This window comes from Panulirus ornatus, chromosome 61 (genome assembly GCF_036320965.1).
Source record: "Panulirus ornatus isolate Po-2019 chromosome 61, ASM3632096v1, whole genome shotgun sequence".
In the NCBI taxonomy this organism is placed as follows: domain Eukaryota; kingdom Metazoa; phylum Arthropoda; class Malacostraca; order Decapoda; family Palinuridae; genus Panulirus; species Panulirus ornatus.
This window is the reverse complement of record NC_092284.1, coordinates 7,540,451-7,562,544: the sequence shown is the minus strand read 5'-3', so window position 1 is coordinate 7,562,544 and position 22,094 is coordinate 7,540,451. Positions and strand designations below refer to the sequence as shown.

Sequence of the window (22,094 nt, the reverse complement as noted above, 5' to 3'; positions counted from 1 at the left end):
AGACACTGTATGCTTCAAGATTCTGAGTGTGACAGGGACATACACGAGTTTGCATGAGAAAGACAGACTATGGGAGGCCTGATTAGTCCACAACTGAATTGTCTAGTTAGAAAAAACTAATTCTGCTCAGCAGTTTTTAAGCCATCCCTAACCTGTTGGTAGAGTTTCATATAAGGAAAGTAGTAAAGGACATAAATTGTCTGCTGGTAAATATCAGAACAAAGCTATCAAGTATATGGATAAGGAAATATCTAGCAAGCTATTCATACCCCAAATACAGACAGAACTAGAATATGCTTCTCAAGTCTGGTCACCAGACCTAAAGAAGCACAAAGACCATCACAATTAAAGGAGCTGAGTTACAGAGATAGGGGGTTGTGATTTCAGTACATTAAACATGACAGCTAGATGGCGCTTGTGAGAGGATGGGGCCAGTTCTTCATCTGTTCCTGGCACTACCACATTAATATGGGAGACAGAGAAAAAGTATGAAAAGAAACAAAGTTATGGGAAAAGGCTACAAGCCTTAAACTTGCCAACCCTGGAAGAGAGGAGTGAAAGGTGGCCTGATTTCAACTACATTTTCAAACCAGACTGACGGTGTAGACAGTGATCAGTTCTTCAAAAGATGTAAGGATAGGACAACTAGAGGTCACAACATGAAACTATACAAGAAACTTGCTAAAAAAAGACCTAAAGAAGTACCTTTGAAGTTAGAGTGGTGGATGAATGGAATAAACTGAAAGATGATTGGTAAATGTGGATAGCATATAAAAGTTTAAAAGGTTTACAGAAAGTAGAAAACATTTAAGAGATTGGGCTCCAAGAGTGTAAAACTCCCTCCACATTCTGTATAGAAAGGTCATTGAATGTGGTGCTCACTGTCAGGTCATCCTCCAATATATGGCCATTTAAGAGGAACAGAGACAAAACACACAGGTCTAGGAATCAGTCAAGCTCTCTTCCAGCCAAGATTACAGCAAAAGCAAGGAATCCACCGAGTGAGAAAAGTGAAATACATGTTGGCTCTATGGATGGCATATAAAAATCATAAGTTGACAGCAATCGTCTTCGGAAAGTTATGCCAGTCTGGTGCATTAGTGTACTTATACATGATTTCAATACAACAATCAGATTATTAAAATCTCCCACACGAGACAAATTGAACCAAGAAGACTTATTTTTATTACTATTATTATACATAATCGCTGTTTCCTGCATCAGCGAGGTAGGGCAAGGAAACAGACCTAGGAAACAGATGAAGAAATAAATATCACAAAAAATCAGTTACAAATCAAACAAAATCAATACCTTTACATAACTAATGTTGATCCACAATGGCACCAGTAAGAAGACAAAACCTTCATTACTCACAGAAAAAACAAAAACATTTTTCCCACGAAGAAGTAACCCATTAACAGTATACAGGGTTATTTCAACAAAACTACATGAGGCCCTCCTCACCTAACTCACCAATAACTAAGAAGCACAGTTTAGTACCTGCCCCACCATCTGTAAAACGTAACCTTACTCATTTCATCAGATCAGAGGTTGTCGTATCATTCTACTGATACTTTAGTTCTCACTTAGCTCTCTGCCAACTGCTTCAAGGTGACTTTAATCTGGGAACAGGTGGCATCATTTTACTAACGGTTGTCATGTTAAAAGCCAGATTACTTTGTAATTTTCACAGCTCATAGAAAAAAAGTCTTACCATGTTTCTGTTTAACTTGCAAGACTTTTTCAATGCGAATGACAAAAGAAGAGTAAAGTTCTGTAAAGAGAACTAAAGGAGTTACAAGAGTCCTCATTCGACCCACCAATGACTGAGGATCAAAGTTCTACACCTGACCAACTATCATCTGACCTGCGAATGAGGTCACATATCAGATCACAAGTTGTGAGCCTCAGTTTAGGTAGGTCTGATGTAGAACCTTCTAAATTAATTTCTGTTTATCTAACCTTTTGTACTGTTACTGTTATTCCCCTAAAGAGACCCTGAAAAAATTAATGAATTCCAACATAGATGTTCTTTAATTTTTTCTTACAAAGATTACCAATGCAATTTGGCTTTTAACATTATAACCATCATACTGCTGAAAAGCACTACCACAACAAACCTATACTAAAACAATCAGCAGAAAGTAGGGTAAGAACTGCAATATCAAACAAATAAAATGGCCTCTCACATGACAAATGACACATACATACATCAAGCCAAAGGCTGTATTCCTAAAGTACTACTGTGCCAAATGAGGAGCCTTCAAGTATCATTCCCCCAAAGAGGTCTTGAAAAACTGACAAGAGCATGAGAAGACATTTTCTCAACTTCCCTGTGAGTTACAAGAATACTAAAGCAATCAATTCTAATATGGCATCCATCATTGTAGCTGTGCCAAACACTGGCAGCGACAAATCGTCTAAAATCCGTTTGCAAAAACCTAGGCGAGAACTAGTCACAACTTTAAAGCCACCCACATTTGTGCTAAAGTGCACCAAATCAATAGTACCAAAACCATAAATCACCCATAATTGGTAAAATTACGAATTATACATATCTAAAGTTTTCTATTAAAATGGGAACCATCACTGCACCAATGCAGAGCTCCTCATACTAACATGTAATGCTCCACACTCACCCTTCACCATCTATTCCTCTAGCTGAAAATTAAATCCGGTATTAGCAGATATTACTTATTCTTATATCTTTTCAGCAGTTTGATGTACCTTACATATTCTTAATGTCTTGTTCTTTTAAACTGTCTAAAACTGAGAATAGTTAATCCAGGGGGTATCCATAACATAACACTTTTTATGCAGAAGCTTTTCTTCACTGAACAATTTCACTTTAAATGGCCTTTTCTAGGAATAAATCCATCTTCTATACCAAGTTAGTCTAGTCCAATAACAAGGGAAAAGAGACATGTAGCCAATTTACTAGTGATACCAGTGTAAAATGAGGTCTGAAAAATCTATATGATTTAAATATTTGGTAAAATGTAACAAATCAAAACATAAAAAGTCAGAGGAACTTTATAAATAATGAGGTGTATAATCTACTTCAACATACTGGACATCACTTAAAGATACATGTAAGTGACTTCGGAAGCTGTATGTTCCTCATCCACCTCATGGTACTGAGAAAGAAGGAAATAATGACAAAAATTATTATCCCAATTCAATCTATCAAGTGGACAGAGGAATATACCTTAATACTAGCATATCTTAGAGGTACTACAAAACAATTTCTTATATTCTAGCTCACCAATGGACAATAACATGAACAAGCAGCGTTTTCATACCAAACACCATTACCAAGAAAGTCATGGGCAGCAGTCATAGATTCAACAACCTGTATGAACTTACTGGAGTTGATCGACAAAAATTCACCATCTGAAACCACTTCAATTCACATAAAACTGTGAATATAATTCTAAACATGCTCTTTCCTTCAATTCAGATTTTCTTGAAACTTCAATTTCACTATAATCTAAACATTCAGAGTGACAAGAGCCACCCAAGAAAAATCCTGTGACAAGCAGATTCATAAGTAAAGCCTGCCAGGGTCACTGGGAATAAGGTGTTACAAATGTGAACCATGTAATGTATGTACATTGATACTTAATGAACAGCAACACAATTCAGTAAACTTAACTACTGAAAACTATGACAACACAGATTTCACTAGAAAAAAAAAAGAACATATTACTTTTGGGTTTATCAGAAATCTTAGTTACATCTAAACACTTAAATGTTTTAGACCTTTTAATAACATTTATCAACATATTTAATATATAAAAAATACTAGCAATGAAGGAAATGCTAACCATTCAGACTGGCGCTCGTGGAAAGGACAAACTTCATCCTGAATGGGGATCCCTGGCACATCAAGAGGCGAAGGCAACGAAGAGAATGATAATCTTAATGATGGTGTCACTGTTACATCACTCGCACTAGAAGTCTCCGATATACTGGTGGGTGAATCAACAACACTCTCTTGCTTTTTGGATGGCTTTAGTCTTGAATTGCACAGTCCCCATGGTCTAAGGGAAATGTCTTCCATATCTACACTTTGATGATTCTCCGAGTCTGGAATCTGACAAAGATCTGGAGTGGTAGGGCGACTACCTGGTCTACTACTATGACACTGTATGTATGGAGAACCCACGTAGTAATTTGTAGGGTGCTGTGTCCTATTTATTTGGGCAGGGTGTGGGGCAGGGTACATTGGAGGGTGGTATCCAGGAACCATAGGTGCATACTGAATAGTTTGTTGCTGATAATTTGGCACACTTCCTAATGATTCGCCTATGGCCATGTGTGTCACCACTGTGGGTAGGTGGTGCGTAGTGGTGGGGCTTGCAGGATGGACATGCCATGGTTGCTGAAGACCCACTATCACATTCCCCGACACAGGTGCACTAGTTGGCATAAGGTACACTTGCTGCTGTAGAGGTTGTTGTGGAAGATTTACAGGTGAGGAAGAATACACTAAAGGACTAGAAGGTCGGGACTGCACCAGTGGGGAGGTTGGACGTGACCTTGATCCCTGTGAGCCTGGCCCACGTGAACGATGCAATCTGGATTTTGGGTGACCAATGGTCCGCCTCCCTCCTAAGGTGGCTGACATACAGCCTGAATGGCCATAGTTCATGCAACGGCCACAGGACTGGCTGTTGAAAGTGCCCCCACCACCTGGGTCGTTAACTCCACGTCTGCAGGGGAGAGACAATGTCAAGATGCTGCCTCAGCCTCATATATACGTCCTTACTTCTAGGTCACACAACAGCAATACAGAATAAGCAACATAGTTAAGTTCATGGTTGCCATATGCATGCATGAACTTCGCCACAGTCAAGAACATAATTTTCACACCTACAGTGAAATTTCAAATCTACCATCAAAGCCATAAACACACTCTAGAAAACATTCTAAAATGAAGTACTGAAATTCCACAACAATTATCCATGCCAGAATGTCTAACATCTTCCAGTAAAAAATCTCAACTCAATTCCTTTCTGAAAATTTCTTTTTAAGAGCAAATTTGTATTTCCATGACCACTAACAGCAAATGCTCTACAACTGTACACGATCTGAGCAGACTACTAACTTAGATATAATGTTAATCCATGTAACTGAATGCCGTGATACTACTACAAAAAAAACTCTCCCATAACATTCACAAGCCATGTCAAGCAAGCTGAAAAGAAGACTAACCAGGAAAGAAAACAAATGAAGTTAAGTCAAGAAATCACTGCAGTACACAAGGCTTATAGAAATGTTACATCTTATATATTTGCAACAAAAACTGATCTCATACAACAACTCTTAATGAAGGATTTAGGTTTCTTTCTAAATCAAACAGTATGGTGTCCTTGCCTTCTAATCTGTGACAACTGTCCAACAAGAAATATTCATCAACATTCCATACACAAGTAAAAGATCCCCAGTCTAAATGCCCATGGTCCAAAAGCATTAAAAATCCAAGTCCAAGCCCATTCAAAATTCCTGCCACAATAGGGGAAGAGTTTCGAAAGTTTAAATTCGTGGTGGTAATGCTCTGTACTCTTCTCCCACACTTCTGTGGGTTTGTATGCAGCCAACCCCAATCAATTCAGCTTTAATGTAAAAATGAGCCTCTACCTCAATCTGCATTATGGTTGTCAAAAGCAGAGATAATAAAGAATAATGGGTAGGTACATTTCTTAAAATGTTCCATATTGTATACATGTGCAGTTTATATCTTACATACATATAGCACTTCAAAACTGGAAAACCTGTTGGAAAGATCAATATCTATAACACAAAAAACTCCATGAACATCTATAATACAAACTAATTCCACAATTCAAAAATTACTTAGTTCAAAAGAATAAAGACTGGAGATCTACCTGTACTAATTCACAAGTTTTGTTTTTGTGTGCGTGTGAGGGTATTCGCAATAACCTACTATATATGTATTGCAACGATCAAGAGAATTTATGCATCAAAGGGCTCTAATTCCTCTTTCTTTGCTATTGTACAAACTACATATAATACACCTGGCATTCTTCTTTTGTTGCTGACCGTTTTCTTACTGTATGAAATATTTCTTCACACCTATTCTCTTTGTTTTTAGCAGCCTCTTGTTTTTCAAGGAATCTATCACAATTTCCTTTGAAAAACTAATCATTATTAATATACCAAAATGCTTTACGTACTTGAGAGTTATGATATCTGCCCTCTTCCCTCTAACAAGGGAAATTACATGACTCTCTCTCTTTTTCAATAATTGGTTTAAAACAGTTCTGAACAAGAGCCTAACCAATAATTAATCATACAATGTACGAGGTAGCAGAGATAAACAGTGTTGTTCATCAGGCAATCTATATGGCAAGAGCTGTGTACTAGCCCTCCATAATGGCAAAACCTTGCTGTAGCTGTGCCCAGGTACCATACTATCAACATTCATCAACCTAATCAGCAGCAGAAAATAGTATACTCATGGAGCCCATTTATCTTTTTTATACTGTCTGCATTCACTTTTAACTATTAGCTTATTCCACTGATCCACCACTCTATTCATACAGACACAGTCCATACTAGGTATGAGTTGGATAAGGACGAGAGGTTGAGGAATGCAGTGAAATCTGGCACACAAGACAATATGCGAGAAAAGGTGTGGCAATGCCGCTGGAGGATGATTCGTTTGAAAAAGTGCTGAGCTGCAAATGTGTCAGCACAAGATTGTTCATCACAAAGTTCAAATGCAAGACATTTATGGCTATTTGTATTGGCTGCATATATGCATATTCTGCCATGACAGAAAAGAAGTGGTTAAAGAGGTTCTCCTGGAAGAACTTTAATAAGCAACAAAACACAAAGATCCAGGGTAAAACTGTATGATGGATGACCTGAACTGAATGGGTGGGGGATAAATTGATATGCAGCTATGAAATTTCAGGTATTAATGACAAAGAATAAAAGAATATTGTACAAGGACTGTGAACGTAAGTAGGAATGAGTGTTGAAAATGTGCACTTTAAACAGTAGGCAAAATGATGTTTGTAAATACACATGGCACAGACATTGAGAAGATAGGAGTATAACAGATTTGTTTCTGGTAAGAAATGGCCTTTGGGAAGACAGGAGCATAAAGGATTTGTTTCTGGTATGTAGTGGCACAGACGCTGGGGAGACAAAAGTGATTCGTATTGCACATGATGAGCAATCTAAGAGACGGTTGGCATGAAGTATGTCAGATTATATGGCAGTGCTATGTTGTTAATTCTTTAGTTGTGGGCAACATATGACTAGAAATGTGAATTAGACTGAGAAAGGTACGAGTTGAAAAGATGAGGAATGAAAACATGAAACACCTTCCTCGAGAAGTTAAATAAAGAGCTGAGAAGATTCATTATGGTACAAGGTAAGGCCAATAAGTGGTGAGGAAGTAATTTAAGAATGCTTTATTTGAGGCTGGTATGGAGGTGTGTATCACTGCATGTGCAAGCTGCAGAAAAGGTGACACAGTACAAAGAAATATAGATCTATAAATGTTAAGAGATAAAGAGTGTCCAGAAGCAGAATCTGCCTGGAAATAATGAAGTATGGCATACAAAGAGTGCCAAGTATAGTAAAAGGTTCTGAACAGAAAGTGGTATACCGTACATGAAATGAAGTAATGCAAATAATCATGGGAGAAAAATCAATGAGAATTTAAAGGAGGTACTTTAGCAGGCAAAGAAACTTAAAAATGAGTTGGAATTTAGTGGAGTATGCTTCAAACAAATTGAGGGAATAGTAGAAGAAAGCAAAGAATAGTCAGACAGCCAAAAATGGAGGAAAAAGTGAGGCAAAAGAATGGAACACCCTCAACAACATTGTAGAGAGGTCAGGAAAGCTAAGCGATGGTGATGCGAGACAAAGTAATGTACACAAATGCTGAGGATTAGTATTTTTTCATACTATTCGCCATTTCCCACATTAGCGAGGTAGCGTTAAGAACAGAGGACTGGGCCTTTGAGGGAAAATTAAAAAAAACGAGAGGGGAGGATTTCCAGCCCCCCGCTCCCTCCCCTTTTAGTCGCCTTCTACGACATGCAGGGAATACGTGGGAGGTATTCTTTCTCCCCATCCCCAGGAATAACTGAGGATTATTACATGAAAATTACATTATAAAGAGATAGATTTCAAGGATCACATGAAGCTTTTTAATATGTAAGTACAAAGCAAATGAATTCTTTTGTATTATATGGTCATTCTCAGGGTATAGAGCAAAAAACATTAGCTAAAAAGAATTCAGAAACACTTCACAAGTAAAACCAACAGACTAAAGCATTCAAATTATTGTGAGAGGATAAAAGAACTCAAACTCTACAAACTACAAAGAAGAGAATGATACACATCAATCTATACAACCAAATGGTATCAAAAAACAAAGCATTCATTTCAAGTGTCCAAGAAGAAAAACAAAGTAATTAAATCTGCAATAACACCTTGGGACAGAGCAAAAAGATATCAAACAAAAATCAAAGCCCATCAAGAAAGGCAGAAAAGTTACTCAATGTACCACGAAGCAGAATTACAAATATGCTTTGTATTAAGCAGAAATATTAAAAAAAAAAAGAAAAAAAAGCCATGGCATATACCTAAAATCAATTCCAGATGAATCCAGGATCAACAATCATACAATGCGTGTAGCAGCAGGAGAAAAACGGCATTATTATTAAAGCAAGATGTGTGATAAGTGCGAAGCACAAGCCTTGCCTAATGACAAAAGACTGTCATAGCTGCTAGTAGGTAAGTAGGTACTCAATTACTACTTATGCAGAACGAGGAGAGTTCTCCAAGATGGAGTCCCATCTCCTGAACCACCTTTGTCACTATCAAATTTTTTAAACTTCTGTATACTGTCTGCATTCTGAGTTTCTATACTTGCCTTATTCTATCATTCCACAACTCTGATATTATAACAATGCTGTATATCTATTCCATCAAGCTGCTCATTTAAATTCTTTGTGCTTTGTGCATTTCTAAGACCTAAGTGCTGCTGACAATGTCAATTTGGATTAGAAATTTCAAGTTTATTTTCATGTTATTCTTTTATTTTTTTTTCCACTTTCCAACCTCTCTCTCTAATTCTGCTCTCTTATCAGGTCCCATTTTTGCTGCCTTCCTATGGACATTTTATACCTGAACATGTTTCTATATGTGTGGTGATCAAACTGGAGATCATTGTAATCTAAGTATGATAAAAGTTGCACAAACTTTACTGAGCTCTTCACATCCATGAACTTAATAACAATTTCATTATCAACTCGTGGACAACCTACCTCTTTCACAATTCTGGCAAGAGTTTGGGTACAAAGTTTGTAACAGAATTCTATTCACTTTGTGTTTGCTTGGGTTCAACATCTTCAACTATGTACAAAAACCAATGGAGCCTGTCTATGTCACTTTGTAATCTACTCCAGTATTTGTCATTCCTTAATTCTCTCACACCACAAACATATTCAGTTATGAATGTACTCCTGGCACAGCAGTCACACAAGTCAAGAATAGCAACCATTTTCTGAAAAAAAAAACCTGATAACCCCAACTCATGTGTGTTGTCTGCTCACTTCCACCAGCATAATTTTTGATCAACCTTATTCCAATATGAAAATCCAGCATCCTTACCAAACTCTGTGTGAGACAGGGTCAAATACCTTCTGGCAGTCTAAGAATGCATTATTCATCCATCCAAAGCTCACTCTATCACATAAGTGTTAAAAGATATATTATGCATGACCTCTTTTCTCTAAATAAGTACACGTCTCTCACTTCAGTAGTTTCTCCTTCTCCATGTTTAGCTTTTTCTTATCTTTACCAACATAGTATTGCCACACCCATCAGAAGCCCTTGTCTGTAGTTCAGTACAATTCCATAATCTCCTTTCTTAAAAATACATGACATTCACTCTCTCCCATTTTCTTGGCACTCTTTCCTCTTTCAATGATTTACTGATCATTAATTAAAGTGGCTTGTCTAGTGTTTCCATATACTTCGTGAGCAGAAACAGACAATTCACCAGGGCAGTATGCCTAATATGGATCAAGCCTTATTAAAAGCCAACGACAATCTTTCCTTCACAAGCCATCTCAAAAGTATGGGGTCATAGTAACCCCCAACATCATTACAATTCTGCAACTTTCATTCATTTCCTCACATACAGTCATCATCTTTAAAAATCCTTATCTTAATCCTTCAGCTTAATCAGATACTTTTTAACCAACAGTTCACACATGGAATTGATAAAGCTTTGAAAAAAATGTCTCGAATATAAACCCTTTTTTCATATTTGTTTGCCGTTTTCTGCATAGCAAGGTAGTGCAAGGAACAGAAAAAAAATAGCCTCATTCACTCACATGCAATCTCTATCATCAAGTGGTTTTAGTGCATTATAGACAACAGCCAAACGAGACCAAATTTGTCTGTTCCTGACGCTAACTCACAAATGAAGGAAAGAGTGAACAAGTATGAAAGAAAAAAAAAAAAAAAGAAAAAAAAAAAAGTTGAATTTTAACCTGCCTTGTCCATGACAATGTTTTTCATAGCTTTTATCAGTCCCAGATGAACCAAAACAGACTACTTTAAAACTGCAGAACAGTATAATTCATCAAACAAGGCACAAGACATGCAGTGAACCATGTTCTAACCCTGCTATCACTGCAAAATCCCATTGTATGTACATGGTTAGATCTCCTCCTGTATCTTGTTATACCCAACTCTCTCGTACCTTTCAAATGCTGACTAGCTGTTGTGCAAGCATAGTACATACCTATTCTTTGGTTTGTATTTATACTTTTCCTATCTTCTTTCTATGTTCACCATCAATAGCACACTGTAGATATCATAAAACCTTCCATAATAATGTTTTGTACTATAAACTATAGAATTTCATTTTCTAATTCATATTCTGAAAGAAACCGTTTGGCACGATGAAGGTCACACAACTGTATCTTCCCTATAAATCTTACTTCCTCTTTGATCTTTCCATGTCCTCAGTTACCACAAAATTAATATTGAGCAACAATCACTTTTCCCAAGTACAGCACAATATTATCATTTCCATGTTGATATACATAAAGTTAAGAATTGGAACATCATGAGACAGGAACTTCCTGATAAATATTCCATAACACATATCTCGATGAGAATCTATGTACTCCTCATCTCTCTATCTATCTATCTATCTATATCTCTGATGCCTGTTCCCAACTGGAACTCCCTCAAAGGGGTAGCCATGGCAATAGATTTTTCTACTTCTTTATATTCATAATGCCCTACTATTGAAACTTTATCATCTCTAAAAAGTACATGTTTCCTACCTTCTCACTAAAATTCTTAAGAATGTTGTAATATATCAACACAAATTTGCAAGTTTTCCTACAGCTAAACAGTTATTTAAGATAAAAGCAATCATTTAAAGTTGTCCCACCTTACAGTCCTTTCTCAGTACAGACAGACATTTACACTAAATCAATATATTCCACTTTTAAAGGACAAAAAATCTAAATCTGCACTTTAAATTTTGAATATGGCACCAAGTACACTACTTTATAGTATCATGAAAAACAATCAATGGTGTAGTTCCATGCTGCATCACCCTTAGGTCACCAATGTGTCTCCCTGGAGTACTGCCATCAATGCTTTTATCATTACTCATGACTAATCCCTCAACAATGAGGCCTGCCCACATCAAAGAGACTTCAAGATGCAAAAAATCTAAGATCATCATCATCCAAAGAAAAATCAAATGTTTCAAACCATTTAGATGCCACTGAGCATGCATTAGACGTTACGGAAGCACTTGGCTTTGCTCCTACGACCATCAAAACAATTCATGCCAATGGAAATAACATTGGATTAAGTGCTGTGCGAATAATGTGAACACCGTTAAGTGCAACAAGAACAAGGTGTAACAGAAACAGATGCATGGAGCAAATGAAGAAACTATTTGCTATCTGGAGTGGTGATCAGAACCAGTGCAACATTCCTTCAGGGAGAGCCAGATGTCTGTGGGTAGTTTGAATGCTTCAATTAATAACTTGATTCACAAAACATCAAGCTGACTGGTGAAGCAGCTTGATTAGATATAGAAGTGGCTCAAGCTTTCCCAGCCCAGTACAAACAACTCAGAAAGGATGGCAACTTTCCAAAGCAGATTTCAATGTGGGTGAGGCAGGATCATATTGGAAGAGAATGCTGCAGAAGCCCTTTGTCTCATGAGGGGGAAAAGAATGCACTACAATTTTAAACCACCAAGAACCATTTCACTCTGCTATTCAATGGAAATCCTGCTAGAGATTTCAAGCATTAGCCTCTGTAGTACAGATGTATCACTCCAGGACACTATAGATTTCAAGCATTAGCCTCTGTAGTACAGATGTATCACTCCAGGACACTATGGATTTTAAAGGATTAGATTACAATGCAACGTCGTCGTTTGGTGCACTGCTAAGGAAGCCTGGGTAACAATGTCAGTACTTCAAAATTTGTGCTTTCCCAGCTTGAATGGAATATTGAGCAAAGAAAAACTGAACAGTAAGATTTTGCTGCTCTTGGACAAAGCCCCTGCTCATCCCATAATTTGTATTCCCAAGGTTGTACTTTTGCCATCAAACACAACTGCATCAATCCAGCCCATGGATTAAGATGAGATTGCTACATCTGAGGCATTGTACATACAGCACACATTCTCTTAAAGCATCTCAGCGAATGCCTACATGTAAGCAAACAAACAAGCAATTCTGGTGGGACTTCAACATTCTCTGTGCTATCAAAAGCACTGCTGGGTTGCAAACTGAACATATCATCTTGCTTGAATGGAGTTTGGAAGAAATTCCTATGAGACCAAGTCCATGACTTCTAATGTTTGAATAAGTAGTCCCACAGGGTTAAACATAATACTGTCACTTACACAAATGAAGTTGATTTTGATGAAGTGGACAACGCTGGTATGGAGAAGTCATTTGCATAACAAGAAGATTTGTAAAATGAAGGATTGGAGGAGATGAAATCACAAACACCTAAAGAAGAAACCTTTCTGAGACACCAACCCAGGGAATACAGAAAATATTCAGTTTCACTTATCTCCTGTTTGTGAACATTCTTGTGGTATTATGGGCTGAGAAAGGACTGATGATTGGGAGTATCTGGTCTAGAAAAAAAAGAAACATACAAAGTACACATGGATGAGTAAGGGGTGAGGAAAAATGGCATTACTGGTCCATGCATTAACTGACAGGCATACAAAGGAGACACTTTTGGATGTGAATGTGTCAAGAGGGGCAGATGGTTGGATGCCTGATAATCATTTGGCGGAGGTGAGGGTGAAGATTTGTCAAGGCTTTAGGAAAAGAAATGATATGGGTGGAAAGACAGTGGTGAAAGTGGGTAGGCTTGGAAAAGAGGCTTATGTGAAGAGACACCAAATCAGATTAAGTGGAGAATGGCAAAAGATGAGTTAATGAAGCTGGGAATGTGGGTGAGAAATGGGAGGTATTTGGAGAAGCAGTGCTCACATGTGCATGAGTAGCAAGTGGCATCCAGAGGGCGGAAACATGATAGACAGTGGCAAGTAGTCGGATGAGGAAGCTACGTCGCTACTGAAAGAAAAATGAGCATGTATGGGTGTCATTTGTAGAGGAGTGCAAGCGAGCAGGAGATATACAAAAGAAAGTGGCATGATGTCCAGTGGAAAGTCTGAAAGAAAGAGCAAATGAGACCTGAGATGAGCAAACATTAACAAACATCAAGAAGGATATGAAAATGTTTTGGAAGGGGGTTAATGGTAAAAAACAAGAGAATAAATGGGAAAGCCAGTTAAGTGGCAACATGCAGAAATGAGATGAAGAGGAGATGGAGTGAGTAATCTCAAGGGATGTTTAATGTTTGAAGACACAATGGCAGATGTTGGTTGTTTGGGTCAGGGAGGTATGCACAGAGTAAGTGGCCTGGAAATTGGTTCAGTGAAAAGAAGAGGTGAAAGCCTTCAGGCAAAGATACTTGAGTGGATGGTAATGCAGATGAATTTCTTAAAGTGATGAGAATGTTGTCGATTGGCTAGTTACGATTTTCAGCATATGCATACACCAAAATGAGGTGCTTCAGGACTGGCATAATGCATGTAGAATGCCAATGTATAAAGGCATTGAGGACGAAGATGAATGTCTGAACTACTGAGGTACATGCTTGTGCAGTGTACCTGGTAAGCTGTAAGGGAGGGATGCACATAGTATCAGACTAGGGAAGCACAATGTGGTTTCAGGAGTAGCAGACGATAAATGGTTCAGGCATTTGCTTTAAAGAATGTGAGTAATATACTTTCATTAACAGAAGGGCTTGTATTTGGCATTTATGGATCTAGAGAAAGCATATGATATGGATGATACTGATGCTTTGTGGAAGATTTTATGAATAAGATGAGGAGAAAGGAAAGCTAAAACAAGCATTGAGAAGTTTTTAATTAAGAGTAAGGCATATGTGAAAGGTAGAGCTAATAAAGAATGGTTCAGGGTGAAGATGGGTGTGATGTAGAGGTGTGCAATGTTGTCATGGCTGTTTAACGTTTATGGATGGCATGCTGAGAGCAGTAAATGTATGGGTCTTGGGGAAGGAGGTAGGTCTCAATCCTTTTAAGGGTTGGGAGCCTTGCTAATGATACAGTGCTTGTGGCAGATTTGGGTGAGACGTTGCAGAAGCTGGTTTCTGAGTTTGGAAGTGCGTGTGAAAGGAGAATGCTTATGAGTAAATGTGAATAAAAGTAACGTTATTAAGTTTATCTATACAAAGAGATAGGTTAGTCTGGGTGTGACTTTCAATGGAGAAACTTAAGAGGAAGTAGTGTTTTAGATAACTGGGAGTGGGTACGACAGCAAATGGAACATAGAAGCTATAAGGTAAGTGAGGGGGCTGAAAGTCTTGTGCACACTGGGGAATGAGAGGAAAGAGAGGTCACTATCTAGAAGGGAATAGACAGGCATGTGAGAAAGTGTAGCAGTCCTGATGGTGTTGTATGGATGCAAGGTTTGGGCTCTAAGTGAAAATTTACAAAAAAGGGTGAATGTTGGATATAAAACGTGTGAAGTAATTATTTGGTGTGACGAAGGTTGATCAATTAAGAAATGATCGGGTAAGTAAGATGCGTGAAAAAAAAAGAGTATGGCAGAAAACTAAATTGAGTGTACTTAAATGGCTTGGACATATGGATAATAAGTAAGAAGAGACTGACAAAGAGGATATGTGTCACAAGTGGAGGGAACAACAAGGGGGGAGACCAAACTGAAGAGAAAATGACAGACAGGAGAAGTGTTTTGACTTCTCAAGAGACAGAACATGCAGGAGGGAATACGGTATTCTTGAAATAGTCAATTGGAGTGATGTGGTATACAGGTGAAATACTGTCAATGGACAGAACCAAGGCACATGAAGAAGTCAGAGAAAACCATGAAATGGTCCATGGGGCATGGTCATGGATGAGGAACTGTGATTTTTGTGCATTACACATGACAGCTTGAGAGTGGATGTGACCAAATGAGGCCATTTCTACATCTGTTCCTTGCGCAACTTCACAAAAGCAAAAAATGGTGAAAAATTAAGAATAAAAAAACTATTTATACTCATATGTGTTGATAGGTTATCCCTGGGGATAGGGGAGAAAGAATACTTCCCACGTATTCCCTGCGTGTTGTAGAAAGCGACTAAAAGGGGAGGGAGCGGGTGGTTGGAAATCCTCCCCTCTCGTTTTTTTTTTTTAATTTTCTAATAGAAGGAACAGAGAAGGGGGCCAGGTGAGGATATTCCCTCAAAGGCCCAGTCCTCTGTTCTTAACGCTACCTCGCTTACATGGGAAATGGCGAATAGTATGAAAGAAAAGAAAGTGTAGATAGGTGTCACTAGATTCCCTGGATGAAGTTACACCACAGGTGAAAAGTATATGTTTAGACAGACTGTAACATTGGAAGTAAAGTCTCAAAGAAATTCATACTCCAGAGGTCCATCATTTCCCTAATACTGGAAGTAGCACAGCCTTGGAGCTGATAGAGATTCTGGAAATTAACGTTACCCCAACCCTCTTTCTAAAAAAGTCCTGGTGTTACCCAAGACCTCTTTCAAAAGCTTCCTGCTGCCCAAGGCTGCACAACTTCCAGTATCAGGGAAAGACGACTCCTCTAAAGAAAGAAATTCTCTGACAAGACTATACTTCCAAAAGATATAGCCTCGCCAAAGGTGACTTTTCATTCAGGGTGTAACCTCAAGCAGGGAGAGTCCATACATTTTTATAAATGTACGGTCAGAGTTACATTACAAGAGTTTTGAAAAATTACTTATGTTGTCCAACCAAAACATTTCTAACTCAATAATTTTTTACTGTTACATTTAACACTATAAACTTTTTGCCTAACTGTATTTTGTCTACTAAGGCTTTAAGAAAGACATAAATTAGACTGCATTATCAGGAATTGCCATGTAGATTTCACTGTTTAGACTTTCCAGTGGTGATGTGAAAGACATTCTAAAACCACGCCTCAGAGTGAACCTGAACCTACTGCCATAAGACTGGAAATGGACAATAGGTACCTTAAGCCTGAAATGTTTAAGCTCTCCCTTGCCAAATCAATGAACCATAAAGATAAAGAAAAATCAGAGCCTCATCTCCTCAAATATCCTATATCTGCTTAAGCATGTTACAATTGTGAGAGAAAGTGTATATCAGTATAAACTTAGTCAAGTTTAATTACCTACCAACCATTTACGCTGTATAAGGAAGAAGTTTTACACTCATGAATCTTCATCTCTTGAACATTCTCTATTATCAAACATCTTAAATCTACATATGCTGTCAGCATTAACCATGTCCTCAGTCATCTTATTATGCACAGGTGGGGCAGAAGTTTAAATGCTGCACACGAATACTTTAGGAACTGTTGCATTAAAATGCTTATCCATCTGGAGAGTTAATTTATAACTGGTGGTACAAATCCTTGTATGCTCTTCCTTTACAGACAAGCATAACATGCTGAGCTAATTACACAAAAGTTATCCATACTAACGTTCTGGAAAATTCCACCTGGACGGAATGATCAATAACCAGATCAGCGGGACAGATTGGGTTAATGTCCTTTGGGTCTCCACCTAACTCTTTTACTGCATCCCGCATTGCTGCAAAGTCAACGACTGCTGGCACACCGGTGAAGTCCTGGTAGATTAAAAAGGTCATACATCACTCGTAAGTAAAATCTACTTGGTCAGAAAGGTTATAAACTTATCAGAAGTAAAATGTGTAATTACCTAAAGTCATTCACAGAAGAAACATACACATGACTTAAAACATTATTCTAAAGAACACAGCATGTCATACAGTTGAGTTTTGTTGTGCAGTTAGAGGTGAATTAACAGTTAGTAAAAAAATCTGATATTTTAAGTATAACTTGAAAATACACATAGCCAATCATTTTGTTACACATTCTTTAACAGGGAGAAAACTGTCCATCCTCTATAAAAATCATGGAAACATTACTATGGTTACAATGTCAGTTTTGAAATTGGGAAAACCTTTTCTCTTGGATTCAGTGTCCCATAATCATATGACTTCCTTTAGGATATTCTCTAAGAAAATCAGGGTCAGGACCTTCTAACCTTCAGCCTTTGTTAGTTTTTTCTCTTTCACTGTGAGAGTTCCATCTATGGGAGCAAGATGGTGATGAAAGGATGGAGATTATACCTATTAAAATTTCTACAATACTGAGAAATAATAATTATGTCCTGTCGTCTTTTATTACATTGTCATATCTTTCTTCAAATCATAAATGCTTTTGCGTACAAAACACTTTCTAGTTATGAATTCCATCTTTCAATTACTGTATTTGGGAAACTAAATTTCCTTTTTTTCATCCTCCCACTGTAGAGAATTTACAGCTATGATCTCTTGCCTTCCTCTTTGCAGGTATTACATTTTGCTTGTCATCTGCTTCTTCCAGTCCTTTCATACACTTAAATAGCACCATCATATCACACCTTCATTCTCCTATGGTTGGAAGTTTCAGTTTTTCAAGTCTTTTATTATCCTAACCCAAATTTTTCAAGGTAGGCCCCTAACATGAGGTTGTTCTCTGTACTTTTTCATATATTTTTCAAGAATGGGTTACAAGCAACAGATCATTCTCGAGTTAGTGTTATGAATTATACAATTAATTCTTTTCTTGTCTTCATCTATATATCAGCCAACAATCTCCACTATCCACTGAACAATGGCAGCAATGGCTCACTCTCTTAGGTCTATCTTTGCCCAATCAGAGACTGTCGCCAAGATGATATCACTGATTTATCCCTCCTAACTACCTAACACATCAGAATTTGCCGATCATGGGCATCAACCCAACGGCTGTTACAGATGATAGACAAAGATTTAAAAAGAAGAAAAAAAAGTAGAAGAAAAGGCAGGACAACATAAGAAAACCACAAAAAGAGAATGCTAATGGGACATCACTCCAGAGGATTTTCTTTTTTTTTTTAAACTACATTTCTTTCCACTGTGGTCCATCCTGCAAGCATGAGGACATACCCATTTGAAAGAGGAGGGATTAGAGAAAAAATTTTAAATATGAAGACTAAACCAAAGAGCCAAAGGAAAATCATCCAAGATGCCTTGGAGGCACACTACAATCACTTTCTCCTGATGGAGGAATCCTCAGAGCCACACAAAGTAAATTCATAACTAAACCAAGGTGCTGCCTAATGAAAGGTGGCAGATGAGTACTCAATACCTTCTTATCTAATTTCCTCCAAAGAAAGGTTTTGCAGGAGGGCAAAGCTTAAGGCCACTTTCCTTACATCATGTGATCAAGTATAAAACACAGGTAGAGCCAATATTGCAAGTTTTCTGATCCATGTAGAAAAAGTGAGAAGAGGTTGACAAAGAGGATACATGTGTATCTGAAGAGGAAGGGACAAGGAGCACAGGGACACCTAAAAAAGATGGAATGAATAAGATTTTTGAGTGCTTGGTGTCTGAACATGCAGAAAGGTGAAATGAATGCATGAGACAGTGAACTGGAGTGATGTGGCACACGGGACAATATGCTGTCATTGGACTCAAACACAGGACATAAAGCAGCCAGAACAAACCACAGAAAGATCCGTGGGCCCTGGTTGTGGATAGAGGGCAGTGATTTTGGTGCACAACACATGAAATTTAGAGCATGGACGCGAGTAAATGAGGCTTTTTCTTCATCTGTTCCAAGTGCTATCCTGGTAATGCAGGAAACAATGAACAAATACAAAAGATAGATATTCCTCATTGGGAGGGTGTTCCAAGGTTACACGGTGCACAAGAAAATGATTCCCCACACAATAATCTATGAAGTCCAAGAGGTCTATTAAAAGATGATGCACGATGCTCTTTTAATGAAGTCTTCCAAGATCTGGTTCCTATACAAAGTTATTATCTATCTTATTCATTTTACTTTGTCGCTGTCTCCCGCGTTAGCGAGGCAGTGCAAGGAAAAAGATGAAAAAATGGCCCAACCCACCCACATACACATGTATATACATACATACATACACTGGAGGAAGTGAAGTGTTTTAGATATCTGGGAGTGGATCTGTCAGCGGATGGAACCATGGAAGCGGAAGTGGATCATAGGGTGGGGGAGGGGGCGAAAATTTTGGGAGCCTTGAAAAATGTGTGGAAGTCGAGAACATTATCTCGGAAAGCAAAAATGGGTATGTTTGAGGGAATAGTGGTTCCAACAATGCTGTATGGTTGCGAGGCGTGGGCTATGGATAGAGATGTGCGCAGGAGGATGGATGTGCTGGAAATGAGATGTTTGAGGACAATGTGTGGTGTGAGGTGGTTTGATCGAGTAAGTAACGTAAGGGTAAGAGAGATGTGTGGAAATAAAAAGAGCGTGGTTGAGAGAGCAGAAGAGGGTGTTTTGAAATGGTTTGGGCACATGGAGAGAATGAGTGAGGAGAGATTGACCAAGAGGATATATGTGTCGGAGGTGGAGGGAACGAGGAGAAGAGGGAGACCAAATTGGAGGTGGAAAGATGGAGTGAAAAAGATTTTGTGTGATCGGGGCCTGAACATGCAGGAGGGTGAAAGGAGGGCAAGAAATAGAGTGAATTGGAGTCATGTGGTATACAGGGGTTGACGTGCTGTCAGTGGATTGAAGCAAGGCATGTGAAGCGTCTGGGGTAAACCATGGAAAGCTGTGTAGGTATGTATATTTGCGTGTGTGGACGTGTGTATGTACATGTGTATGGGGGGGGGGGTTGGGCCATTTCTTTCGTCTGTTTCCTTGCGCTACCTCGCAAACGCGGGAGACAGCCACAAAGTATAAAAAAAAAAAAAAAAAAAAAACATCTCAACATATATACACACATACATATGTACATAATTCATACTGTCTGCCTTTATTCATTCCCATCGCCACCCCACCACACATGAAATAACAACCCCCTCCCCCCGCATGTGCGTGAGGTAGTGCTAGGAAAAGACAACAAAGAGCACATTAGTTCACACTCAGTCTCTAGCTGTCATGTATAATGCACCGAAACCACAGCTCCCTTTATACATCCAGGCCCCACAGAACTTTCCATGGTTTACCCCAGATGTTTCACATGCCCTGGTTCAATCCACTGACGGCATGTCGACCCCGGTATACCACATCGTTCCAATTCACTATATTCCTTGCATGCCTTGCACCCTCCTGCATGTTTAGGCCCCGATCACTCAAAATCTTTTCCACTCCATCTTTCTACCTCCAATTTAGTCTCCCACCTCTCCTTGTTCCCTCCACTCCTGACACATATATCCTCTTGGTCAATCTTTCCTCACTCATTTTTTGTCAATCTTTCCTCACTCATTCTCTCCATGTGACCAAACCATTTCAAAACACCCTCTTCTGCTCTCTCAACCACGCTCTTTTTATTTCCACACATCTCTCTTACCCTTTTATTACTTACTCGATCTAACCACCTCACACCACATATTGTCCTCAAACATCTCATTTCCAGCACATCCACCCTCCTCCGCACGACTCTATCTATAGCCCACGCCTCACAACCATATAACATTGTTGGAACCACTATTCCTTCAAACATACCCATTTTTGCTTTCTGAGATAATGTTCTCGACTTCCACGCATTCTTCAACGCTCCCAGAACTTTCGCCCCCTCCCCCACCCTATGATTCATTTCTGCTTCCATGGGTCCATCTGCTGTCAAATCCATTCCCCTATATCTACAACACTTCACTTCCTCCAGTTTTTCTCCATTCAAATTTACCTCCCATTTGACTTGTCCCTCAACCCTACTGTACCTAATAACCTTTCTCTTATTCACATTTACTATCAGCTTTCTTCTTTCACACACTTTGCCAAACTCAGTCACCAGCTTCTGCAGTTTCTAACATGAATCAGCCACCAGTGCTGTATCATCAGTGAACAACAACTGACTCACTTCCTAAGCTCTCTCATCAACAACAGACTGAATACTTGCCCCTCTTTCCAAAACTCTTGCATTCACCTCCCTAACAACCCCATCCATAAACAAATTAAACAACAATGGAGACATCGCACACCCCTGCTGCAAACCAAAATTCACCAAGAACCAATCACTTTCCCCTCTTCCTACATGTACACATGCCTTACATCCTCGATAAAAACTTTTCACTGCTTCTAACAACTTGCCTCCCACACCATATATTCTTAATACCTTCCACAGAGCATCTCCATCAACTCTATCATATGCCTTCTCCAGATCCATAAATGCTACATACAAATCCATTTGCTTTTCTCTTCAAAGCAAACACCTGATCCACACAGCCTCTACCACTTCTGTACATACCTTCACCCTCTCAATTAATACCCTCCCATATAATTTCCCAGAAATACTCAACAAACTTATACCTCTGTAATTTGAGCACTCGCTTTCATCCTCTTTGCCTTTGTACAATGGCACTACTTTCCACCAATCCTCAGGCATCTTATATGCTTATATCAGATAGTTTCATTCTTTGCTGCATATCTTCGAGTTTAGGTGTAACAAACTGAAAGAGATTGTCA

At 38.6% G+C, this 22,094-nt stretch overlaps 1 protein-coding gene across 4 annotated transcripts in view; it reads right to left on the bottom strand.

Moving 5' to 3' along the window:
* Positions 1–22,094, bottom strand: part of LOC139767422 (cytoplasmic aconitate hydratase-like) — an 88,476-nt gene that overhangs the window by 52,347 nt on the left and 14,035 nt on the right. For 3 of the 4 annotated variants that reach the window (XM_071696788.1, XM_071696790.1, XM_071696789.1), the window contains exons 5-6: positions 17,079–17,224; positions 3,828–4,715 (exon numbers count right to left, since the gene is read on the bottom strand). In XM_071696788.1, the coding sequence (XP_071552889.1) occupies positions 3,828–4,715; positions 17,079–17,224 (1,034 nt within the window). The remainder of the gene's footprint in view (positions 1–3,827; positions 4,716–17,078; positions 17,225–22,094) is intronic. The other variant, XM_071696792.1, reaches the window with a different exon arrangement.